General features: G+C 37.5%; 1 protein-coding gene across 10 annotated transcripts in view; it reads left to right on the forward strand.

The window, feature by feature from the left end:
• LOC148840450 (scrapie-responsive protein 1-like) overlaps positions 1–12,353 on the forward strand; it is a 36,684-nt gene that overhangs the window by 21,795 nt on the left and 2,536 nt on the right. For 2 of the 10 annotated variants that reach the window (XM_088922546.1, XM_088922519.1), the window contains exons 3-4: positions 5,550–5,727; positions 8,752–8,935. In XM_088922546.1, the coding sequence (XP_088778672.1) occupies positions 8,917–8,935 (19 nt within the window). In that variant the 5' untranslated portion in view covers positions 5,550–5,727; positions 8,752–8,916. Of the gene's footprint in view, positions 1–1,333; positions 2,171–5,549; positions 5,728–8,751; positions 8,936–11,298; positions 12,253–12,353 lie in introns of those variants that run through there. The other 8 variants (XM_088922547.1, XM_088922530.1, XM_088922545.1 and 5 more) reach the window with 5 other exon arrangements.

Below are 12,353 nucleotides of genomic sequence, written 5' to 3' on the forward strand. Positions count from 1 at the left end.
TTATCATTTACCTAATTCTCTAATTCCTTATATTTTTCCTAGATTTCTAGATGTATGTTTCTATCCATATGATTTTTTATAGAAAATGTGGTTTCTTGATAAAATCAATCTGTGTATCTACCCATCCAATGGATTTATCTGTTTATCTGTGATTTGAACATCACTATCAGTGGATCATAAAGTTCATATTGCAAGTTGTCTCTGAGCCTTTAATGTTAGCCTTACACGTTGCAATAATCAAACCTGTTAACAAATTTGTTTTGCTTAATTTTTTTTTTGCTTAAAAACATACCATATTTTCTTCAGGAACACTCTTTTGTACTACTCAGCAGAACAAAATGAAATAATGAGAGGAAGTATAGTGCAAAGATTAACTTGTAAACTGCACCTCCTGTGGATTTTAATCACGTTTTCCTGAAGGTTTATGCAAACTGCAGACAACCATCCTTGGCAGGTTCTGAGATTACACATATATCGATTTGTCATTCACAGTTCTGATAAGTTCAAAGTTTATCAAAGTATTGTTTAGGGAAAGTATTTCATTTTCCAAAGTCGAGTGCTTCAGTTTGATGCTAAGAAAAATATTTTCTGCTGAACAACCTTTTATTAAATGTAGTTATACCAGAGTACTTGAACACAGAATGCTTTTCTCAAGCACCAGGGAGAAAATAAAATAAATTTATTATTATATCTTGCTGAGTAATTACTTTTGTTTTAATTAATAAAAAAAGATTAATATAGTAGGACGCTATAATTAAAACATTTTAGCCATTATATTTTTCACTGACATTGTATTTGAAAAACCAAATTTAACAATTTGAATACAAACAGTAGCTTAGGCTTTTAACATAAAAATGTTTCAACTAAGGGGCTTATGCTGCAGCCAAGAACAGTTAAGAAGTACTTTAAAGTACCCTCTCGATATACAGCTGTATTCTGTAGCACTTACAAATTTAACATCACTGTTTCATTTTTAAGAAGGATGAGGCCACTTTTGTGTTGACGGTATCCTTGGAAACCAATGATTAATAGCATTACGCACTTTTAACATATTAAAATGTGTGTGCATCGTAGAAATAAATGTTTGCTGTCTTTTATCATTTTTTTCACCCCTCATAAAAGGAGCCCAGACGCTTATCTGTTTCACTCTGTACAGTTGTGATAATGAAGTGCTTGCGTCCTCTACAAAATGTTTGAGCTCCTAAACGTTGTTTTACATACAGATGTTCATAATGACTGAAATGATTATTTTGAGGGAAAAAAAGTGATTTTCAAAGTTTATGCTATGCTATAGAAAAAGCGCATCTTTTGCAATTATTTATGTCCTCCCACTGACTGATTTAGAATCCTTCACAACCCTATTCGATTGTCTCTAGTAGATGGGATATGTGCCCAGTTTTATTTCTCTCCTGTATTTCCACCAAACTCAACAGGTAACATTGTGCCACTGCCTTCTTTAGGCCTTTCTGTTGTGTCTCAATCAAATTTAAGTCAAGAACAGACATTTTGCTGTTTTATTTGGAAAATGTAACTTATTTTTGCTATGTGTTTAGGACTGTTGTCATGTTGGAATGCGAAACTCCACATATTCAACATAGAAGCAGATTGCTTCTCTTTTGAAATCGGTCTGTGTTTAAGTAATCTTCAACAAAGCATGCATCCCCCAACCCTGCCCTGCTAAAGCATGACCAAATCATGAAGAAATCACCTCCTAGCTTGACAGTAGGCACAAAACATTTTTTTCTTCAAAGGCTTTGCACATTATCCTCCAAACATATTGCAATCCTTTGCATGGAAAAAAAATAACTGTCTTGGTTTCATCGGACCAAACAAAGCCGTCAAAAAAGCTTGTGGTTTATCAAAGTATTGTTTTGCAAATCTAAACTTGCTGGTCCTATGGAATATCTTCATGGTGGTTTTTGGCCAGGCCTGCATTCACAAGACTGTTCATATTTCATGTAATTGCTCATTGTGTTGTCACACTGTAAAACTCCACAATCATCCAGTTCGTTCTAAAAAATGTGTTGGGGTCCTTTTGTTTTGACCTCCTGAGTAGATCTTCTTATGCTGGCTGTAAGCAATAATCTTCACAGAGAATCTACATCTACAGAGAGGATTAAAAAGATGAAAGCAAGCAGTAGTCCCGGATATCACAAGTGCTGTGACAGGGGTGAGTGTCTGCTGCTGTCCTGTATTACACTACGTGTTCTGTCCTTCTGTCCGGTGCTCGGGTTCTGTCTGTTATGTCCTCATCATCCTCCGCATTCAACAGCAGCTTTGAAAACAAGCTTTTCACAGCTCTTTTCTTACACTCAGTTTTCTTCCAGGTAAGAATGTATTCCTTTGTAATCGTTGTTTCCTCATTGGCAACAAGAATTGTAGAATTAATTGATTCAATTAATAGAATTGGAGCTCATATGGAAAGAACTGCAAATGTTGTTGTTTTTTTCTTGGATTGAATCTAAATTTGATTGTAACCTTTTTTGGGTCCTTTTTCATTTTTTTATTAAAAGCTGCATGAATTATCTTTGAGGTCAGAATCTTACATTTTAAATAAGAAGTTAAAGTATCATTTTAATGACTGGTGTTTAATTATGGTGTATGTATATATACCTTGTACAAAATAACAGTACCCAATGTGCAGCTGGAATTGACTATTTATTAGTATTAGTATTAATATTAGTATTAGAATAAAAAAAGAAGAAAACAAGTCTTTAATCCTAATGCATTTGGAGAACAAATCTAAATATCTGTTTTAGTCTTAGATTAAAGTGTTATAGGAAAAGTATTTTTGGACTACTTTTTATAAGACATAAATACAAAAGGTATATAAGGATACTTCACTCTTCACTGAAGAATGTCACAAACAGTGCTGGGCATACTGGTACTGGGGAGTCCCCTTTGAGTGGAGTGTCCAGAAAAGCTCTATATAAGTACAAGCAATTATTATTATTATTATTATTATTATTATTAAAGGGGTCCAGCAACTATATGTTATAGTGTAAATACATAATTGTGTGCATGTAAAATGAATAATTAAACAGTGAGTACTGTGAGGATTTATTATTTCCATATTTATTGCTTAGACAGATCTTTAAAATGGTGCAAGATGTATGGCACCGGCAGCATTTTGATTTTGTCTTAATGTTCCAGATGAGTTTTCCGTTGTTCCAATTTTCCATGACTGAAGATTTTGTTTTATAAACTACAAAAGCACATAAATTAAATTCAAATGCACACCAGAATACAGCTGCATAACACTGACATTTACTGAGGTAGCTAGCTTGGAAGCAGTCCATATTTTATTCAAATTAGAGCGCTGGAAAAAAATTAAATTACCAGAAAAGAGACTCTTCAATAAAAGCATGACTTTAATCACTATGGGACATAGCATCTTTCATTAATAACCATAGGGGCTATTCTTTATTTTAGTCTTGTGCAAAATAGTGATTTTAGGCATTGGAGAATACCGTAATGTGTCCACACTCATGTGCTATTTCATTTTTTTGTAAGAGTTGAATTGCTTTTTTTGCCCATAAGTAAAGATTATGCAATGTTATGAAGCTCAAACCCTTACACTTATATTAAATCTCTAACAATATATATGAATATATATAGGCTACTTGATGCTTTTTCAAATGGGTAAGCCTCAACAGTATGAAACAAATTTAAGAAATCAAGCTGATTAGTTACGCTAAGAATAAGAACGTTATACAAAGGTAGCAAATACATTTGGTCTTTTTTCAAAAGAGCAATTAGCTGTTCTTAACTAGAAGCAAACGTGTACAACCAGTACCCTTCTCAATCTAGGAGCATGGACCAACTAATACATCCATACCAACAGGGAAGATTAACTGCTCAGGAGGTTCACAAAAACTCTAGATGACAAATTCCAAGATAACTTCAAAGAAAGCAGAAGATCGACTCATTAGTGAACAATACAAAAGATAAGTGCTTTAATGGATACAGGCCAAAGTGCAGGCACTTCTCAACAAAATATGCGAAACCTGGCACATCCAGTGTTTCAAAATGTAAACAGACAAGTCCTGTACAGTCTTTGACAGCATCATCTGATCCAGTGAGTCAAAAATGGAATTGTTTCCAAAGCAGGGGACCAAAGTTCATTCGGAGAGAGAGTGAGGCCCATAACTAAAGTGCTTCATACCAGCTGTCAATATGGTTGAAGGGTCCATGGTGATGTAGAGCTGTGTTTCTTTCTGGCAGAGCTTGTATGAATGAGGGAATCTTAAAAGCAGACAAAAGGCATTTACTATTTAATGAAGGAATCCATCATCGTCATGGCCTTATTAAACACACCTGTTTATCACTGAGTATCGCTGCGCTTCCATTTTTATCCTTTAAATTGTTGTTGATTTGACTTAAGTAATTGTTTGTGGGAAGCAAAGTTTTATAAAAGCAGTAAAAGATAAGCTTGATTATTGTTTGAGATAATTTCCCTTTAAATTGCTTGTTTATTTTTCCTACGGATAAAACTACATTTTAAAAATGAGGAGTTCAATGCAGTCATCTCATTCATGACTTGCATGCTGATTATTTCACTCATTTGTAAAACCAGGGAAGCAAGGCTGCTTTTGGTTCAGTATTTTAAACACGTTAATCAAGACTTGTTAGTGCCCTCTTCTGGTTTTCTATGAAATATATGGTGTAGATCGAAAATGATAAGGAGGTACGTACAGTACCAGGACATTTTTGATAAAATAGAAAAATGTGTCCTTTATAATTTTATGTTCATGATTTCAGGTGTTTACAGTTCAAAAGCCACGGCTGATCTGTGACCCTAGACAGGACTCTGTCAACGAAAGTGTTTTTTTTTTAATAAGGAAATAGTCTGCAAAACTAACACTTCATTGCTGAGGAAAAAACAAATAATACATGTTTGGACTCTTATGAAATCAATTTACAAAACTATTTTCAAACTACAGATGATCACAGTAAAAATCTGTTTCAGTTTTTTTGCTTGCCTATTAGATTTTGTTTTACCACAACAAGCCTGTCTGTGAACCAGTTAAGGGTGTTTTTCCAATTACCTTAATAGTCTTGGTTTAATTAAATCCAACTGTTAAACCAAGGACTAGACTGAAACATTTTCATTTCATGGCAAACATGAAATCATATTACATTATTTAGGGGCAGAGCAGTGGCTCTGTGGCTGGAAGGTTGCTGGTTCAAATCCCGTGGCCGGCAGAGGAATCCTACTCTCTTGGGCTCCTGAGCAAGGCCCTTAACCCCAACTGCTCCAGGGGCACCGTACAATGGCTGACCCTGTGCTCTGACCCCAGGCTCTCTCCCTATCTGTGTGTCTCATGGAGAGCAAGCTGGGGTATGCGAAAAGATAATTCCTAATGCAAGAAATTGTAAAGGGTTAATAAAGTGAAATTATTATTATTCAGTATCATATTATAAATGACACTGAAATTGTGCTTACAGGGTAATACAGCAATATAATAACTTAGAGAACACGTTTATTTTTCTGTTTAATGTCATGATTACGTGTCTCTGATAAATCTATTTTCGCAATGATCCAACAGCTTCTGTGTTTCTCTGAAGCCAACAATGATGTCTTTCGGATTCACCTGAAGAGCTTCATGAGGAACAGGATTTTCATGTTGCTGTAAACTCCCAACAGTGGTAGCTTGGTGAAAACAAACTTGCTGCCTGCTGAAGATGTCTACATTCTGGCCTACAGCCGATCAAACATTTCTACAGGTGAGAAATAAGGTTATCTTTCATCCATTCATGCAGACCTTCGGACTCACGGCACACAGCTCATACCCACTGACAGTAGATGCGAGTCTTGTAAAAGTTAACTAACCAATATGAGCAAAGACAAGACTGTGTGCAGTGGAAACTGTCCTGGTTCACCTTGGTAATGTGGCAGTGCCACAACTGCCTTTTTGCACGCGTCACAACATCTTCAGAGCAAAACCGACGAGTTTTGACAGGATCTGTCCCAGCCAGGCCCAGAAGGCAAAATGCATTTGTAACAAAGAGCAGATGATGGTGCCATGCTTGAGCACTGTTCCTGGCCATACAAGAGTTCAGGGGCACGTATGGACAATGATCTTCACATGCATCTCTTTTCTTGGCCCTCACATTGGTAATACGAACACAGAATTAATTAAGTCTAAGATGATATCCTGACATCTTTGCCCATATAAGCTCCAAGAAGGCTGCATATGTGTCACTGTTTATTGCCACTTAGCCCTTTTCAGGTAGTGAAGTAGAGACTTTGACTCAGGCATTAAACTTTATTAAACAAGCATTTCTGTTTTATTCTGTTTTTTTGTTGTTTAAAGTCACTTTTCATTCACAACAGATGAGTCCATCTGTTCAACCAAAGTGAAATTTTTGAGTAGCAAGGAATACAAAACAATATGGAAACCTATCCTGTACTGGGAATCCGATGGGTAATGAAGTAATATTTTTCCTAGTTTAATGCTTAAACTTTACTCTGAGACTAAAAAAAGAGAAAAATCAACCTGTTTTGGGGGTTGGTACTGGGATGTACAGAACTGATATCATGTAACTTTTTGATCTGTTTTCCATTATATGTGTTTAGAGATGAGAAATATGGAATATATCAGACAGTGCTCAGCCTGGTTTCCCCACTGTAGTTTGATGTTTGTATATGGTAGGATGCTGCAAGGCTTTCCAATAGTTTTCAGAACCACTGAAATAAATAATAAACCCACTATAGCCTCCTAGCCAACAGGTAGTATGATGCAGTCAGTTGCTTATATGAGCCTAGATGTACAGTACATATGAACAACTGCACATATAATTATTAATACTGTGTAATACTAAAGTTGATTATATTGTATTGAATAATAAGAGAAAATTAGTAATAGTAGTAGTCAGATCTGTTTGTTCCCAGTCCATGCGATTCTTCTCTTCTCTCCCCATGTTAAAGGTGGGATCACTGAAAATTTCATTATCACCCACCACAGGGCATGTTTCTCATTATTCTTGTCACTGAGACAAGCAAGTCATGAACTTATTGACTAGATGAATTCCTTTCTGAGATCTACTGCTCAGTTGTGGGTAGAAGGAAAAAAGCTGACTGAATTTTATAGGGAGCATAACCCTTTTTAATTCAAAAGGCATGTGGAGAATCATTTCTTACCTTTGTTCTTTGTGATAATGGTCACTACTACAAGTCAGTTACCTTCCTAATATGCAGATGTCACACTTTCTTCAGGACAAAGTGAAGACAGGAGGAGGTTTCAACAGCAGTTCTGACATTGTTCATTCCTGAAAACAGTGAATGTGACTTTTTTAAGTTGTATCTTATTTTTTAAAAGATTTTTTGGCAACAAGTATGTGCAGTTTAAACAAGTAGCCTAGAAAGATGAAGATATGGGCACTTCATGAAGCTGAGTTTCATGAACTTATAAAAGACCATGCTTTATTGTACAAAATTAATGCTGCTCGTTAATCTGTTTGTTCTCCACAGTGTAGAGTTTCTGATTATGTGCTTGTCAGACTTGGGATTTTGCTTGTCACTTGCAGATCTTTGTGTCTGTGCATGATTGTTAGTGCTCTCTAAGAGTGAAAGAACCTTTAATGCGCACAGTTAATAATACAATTTTCTGTGCCAAATTCTTTCCATGGGGAGAGTACAATTGTGCTAGTGTTCTACACACATCGTTCTTGGAATGAGCATCTTAGGAAATATTGTCATGCAAGTGCTTAAGCTTCTTGTTAGCTTTTAGACTTTTAATATTTTATTTTAAAATCTTGAAAGTCCCCTTTTCCTACTAATCCCCTCATAAAATGATCCTTCATCCTTGCAATTACTTCCAGAATTTATTGCGCGGTTGTTTTGATCTCTCTGCATTTTATCTCCTTGTAACACAATAGTTTTGCTTTCATTTTGGATTGCTGACACCAAAAGAAACTCCTTCTAGGTAGCTCTTTAATACTCAGCAGTAAATCAGCACATGAAATCAGACCTTCAGTTCACGCTGAAGTAGTTCTTTTTCTTTTTTTTTATCCAAACCTGGAGCAATGCTTGTGACTGATCTATATTTTCACATTCTGCAGCAAATAATTTTTATGCCGATACCTGTAAACTTGCGTGTTTGTCTCTTTATATGTCTAGCAGGAACTAAACATGGAATGAGAGTACTGTTATTTAACTATATATAATAACTATGTTATTTAACTAAGGAACAAGAGCTACAAAGAGAAAATATAAACATGTCTTTGGTACTTCAATGCCTTTCCAATGAAGCCCAGACATTGCTGTGTTTCATACATTGCTTGGCAGGTCAGTAGTGCCCAGCCCTGACCCTGTGTCTCCTGGAGGTTGCTCCAGCCAGGTCCTTAATCAAGGGCTAATTAACTTCAGTTTCCTGGGATTCTAGGAGAGTTCTCCTATTATTCATAACCGTTTCAGGGTATAAGTCTTCGCAGCAGCAAATACATACTTATATTTGAAGTGAAATGCTTCTATTTAACTCTTCTTACAAGAACTCAGACTGTTAGAAACATCCTTTAAATCTCATTAAAACTTTAAAGTAGAAGAAAAAGAAAAGGGAGAAAAAAAGGGAGACAAAAGAAAAATGTCTGCTTTCATTCTTACCCGTTTGAAAACCGGGCCAATAATAAAAGCGCGCTTGGGTTTTCAGATACGAACGGCAGGTGGCACCATAATCACCATTAATTTGATGATAATAATGAAAAATTCCTTACGCTTACATAGCACTTTTCTGGACACTCCACTCAAAGCGCTTTACAGGTAATGGGGACTCTCCTCCACCACCACCAGTGTGCAGCCCCACCTGGATGATGCGACGGCAGAAAGCTCACCACACCTGGAGGAGAACAGAGTGATGAAGCCAATCCATAGATGGGGGTTATTAGGAGGCCAGGACTGGTGCAGGCGAATGGGACATGTGGCCAGGTCACCGAGGTAACACCCTCTACTCTTTTCGAGAAACGCCCTGGGATTTTTTTGTAATGACCACAGAGAGTCAGGACCTCGGTTTCACATCTCATCAGAAGGACGGCGCCTTTTTCCCATCACTATACTGGGGTGTAAAGGACCCACACAGACAGCAGGGTGTTCACACCTGCTTAGCTTCGGTGGGCTGTTAGTTGTGAGCTGCGAGGTGATATGGCTGCTGGCACAACTAAGAAATTCTGAATTTAATTTAATTTAGAACTGAATTTAAACTTTATTTTGAATTTTGAAAAGTTATGGAAACCAGTCAAAGTGGAATTAAGTCAAGACACGGGGGTACCACCCTTACTCTTGCAAACAGTGTCGGCCAGGTGATCTTTAACGACCAGGTAGGCAAGACCTCAATTTTACATCTCAGCCAAAACACGTCACCGTGCGACAGAGTAGGATTGAAAATTTAGATGAAAGAGCGCCATCTACTGGTTTCACAACACCACAACCACACCGCCGCAATCTTCGTTTTCATTGCAGGTCATACAGGGCATGCCCAACCTGGTAATGCTGTCAAATTACTAGGTTGTGTATAATTACAAGAGAACAAGGCGTTCCAGTGGACTTTTTGAGAGGTTGCAGGGGTGGTGCTAAAAGGCACCAACTACGAAAACTGGACAGTAGTTTTATTTATTTTATTTATTTATTAATGTAGCCCGTCTACACTGTATGGGTGACAGGGCCTTCTCCTGTTATGCCCTCAAGCTCTGGAACTCTTTGCCCAAGGATATCAGAGAGTCACCTTCTCTAAACTCCTTCAAATCCAGACTCAAAACCTTCTTCTTTAGAAGAGCCTTTACTGAACTGGTCCCATTCTTCACCCCTCTGCTCTTCTTAATACCACCTTCCACGGTCTCCTCTATTGTTATTGTTGTAATTGTAATTGTGTCTTATCTTGTGTATTCTTCTTATTTATTGTTGTATTCTTCTTATTTAGTGTTATTGTCATCCTGTAAAGCGCTTTGAGAAGCCACCTTTAAAGGCGCTATATAAAATAAAGTTTATTATTATTATTATTATTATTATTGTTTTTCTGAATAACATGGAAACTTTAAGCTCAAATTTGATGTACAAGGTCTATATTTTTAACTTTATAACAACTTACTTTGTTAATGTGTATTTTATTTTCTTTACCTATAGAGAAATATAAAACTATTTGTAGGATGTACCAAAAAAAACAATGCAGCGCTTTTTGAAAAAAAGCGGTTGTTATCAAATAGATTTATTTAATGTCTTCACAGCATAAGCCTATTAATAACGTTGTGACGGCCGCGTGTTCTTGCAGCTTTTGGAGTATGCCAACACCAGATGGCGCCAGAGAGATTAAATACTGTACAGGGACTATAACTAAGACTGGCCAACGTAAACAGTACAACAGAAATGACCATGACATTATCTGGCATTTTAGGAACTGCTGGCACACCAAGTGGAAAGTAATGCATAATCAGAACGGTATGAAGGCAGTCTGAACCTTGATTTCACTCTGATTCTACTACAGAGGTGTTCATTATTTAAGAGAGGATCGTTGCAGAAGGCCGATTAATTTTCTTGTTCTGACAAAACCCCACTGTAACACATAACATTTTATTTTTAAACCTAATTTTGTGTTAAATTAAAAAAAGTCTGAACAAAAGATTAAATTCTCATTTTACAACTAGAGTTTGAGTGTACCCATTTATCCCACACATCTTTTAGTTTTATAGCAGGGCAGTTTGAGGGAAGGAACAGCATCCATATCACTTTGCAACTCACCAGTAGCAGCCCACTGGAGCTCAGCAGGTGTGGGCCTGGCCAGTACCTGGATGGGAGGCCTTCTGGGAAAAAACTAAGGTTGCTGCTGGAAGAGGTGTTAGTGGGACCAGTAGGGGGCGCTCATCCTGCTGTGCGTGTGGATCCTAATGCCCCAGTAAAGTGAGGGGGACACTATACTGTAAAAGGTGCCGTCCTTTGGATGAGATGTAAAACTGAGGTCCTGACTCTCTGTGGTAAAAAAATCCCAGGGTGTTTCTTGAAAAGAGTATGGGTGTAACCCCAGCGTCATGGCCGAATTTCCCATTCACCTGTACCAATCATGGCCTCCTAACAATGCCCATCTATGAATTGGCTTCATCGCTCTGCTCTCCTCCCCACTGAGAGCTGGTGTGTGCAGAGCATACTAGTGCATCATCCAGGTGGGGCTGCACATTGGTGGCGGTGGAGGGGAGTCCCCATTACCTGTAAAGCGCTTTGAGTGGAGTGTCCAGAAAAGCGCTATATAAGTGTAAGCAGTTATTATTATTACAAGTAAAGGTTAGATCTATGCTGAAAGGCTGAAAATAGAAACAACGGTTCAGCTTTTGAGCTTCTTCCGTTGCCACCTGAACACTGATCCCTGAAGGAGGTAATACAGAAAGATGAACCACTGCTTCAATTTCAGTTTATTAGCACAGAACTAAGCTTTACTTGTTCCTTCACTCAAACTGCTCAATTAAAAGCCCAGCTGCATAAATGGGTACACTCCAGCTCTAGTTGTAAAATGCAAAAATTGGTACTTTTGTCCATTTTTGCAGGGTGTGTTGCGATAACTCTTTAACATTCACACAGCTGAAGAATATCCTCAGATCAGTTAGCTAATATCGTGGGTATATAGGCCAAATGGCCTTCTCATTTAACTTTCCTTACGTTCAATCAAGTTGTAACAAGAAACAAAGTAACGATAGGTCCCAAAAACAATCTTTATTTCACCATCTCATAAAAAACTGATACCTGAAAACCAAAACAGAGTCAGCTTCCCAACTGAGCATGAAGAGAATAGGCCATATATAGTCAATATTTTTTTTTACATACTGTCTTTATATGTAGTGTTCCTCCTTAACGGCAGTCCAGACAGCTTTCTGAGGGCATGGAATACAAACCTCCAGTGTTTCTAGGAAAAGGTCAGAATTATTAAAAGAGTGGATTCATACAGTCGTGAAAATGATTTTGTTTAGGTACATCTGACGTTGGACTGCAGCACAGGCAGTGAAATGCGTCTTTGCGGACTGGAATAAATTCGGTACCCCACTAAACTGCCACGTATAATGGTTTTGTTCGTATCTGTGTTCTGAGGTGATCGATGTGAGGAGGGAGTTATTTCCCTCCTTGCTCAGTCCACGAAGGAATAAGAGGGGGTGAGTGTCGCTCAGTGGTTAGAGCTGAACGGGACAAAGACCTGTTTGTGCCTGACTTGTACAAACCCATATTTACCAGAAACCCACTCAGACCTACAGTCATCAGTGAGTGGAGTGCACCCAAAGGTACCGTGACATTTTCTGTTTCTGAAATCTGCGTTTTTCTGTGTGCGCTGCGTTGTTTAAAATGTCTAAATATTCATAGATGTTATTATAACCAGTACAGC

Source organism: Atractosteus spatula, chromosome 1 (genome assembly GCF_055471065.1).
Source record: "Atractosteus spatula isolate fAtrSpa1 chromosome 1, fAtrSpa1.hap1, whole genome shotgun sequence".
In the NCBI taxonomy this organism is placed as follows: domain Eukaryota; kingdom Metazoa; phylum Chordata; class Actinopteri; order Semionotiformes; family Lepisosteidae; genus Atractosteus; species Atractosteus spatula.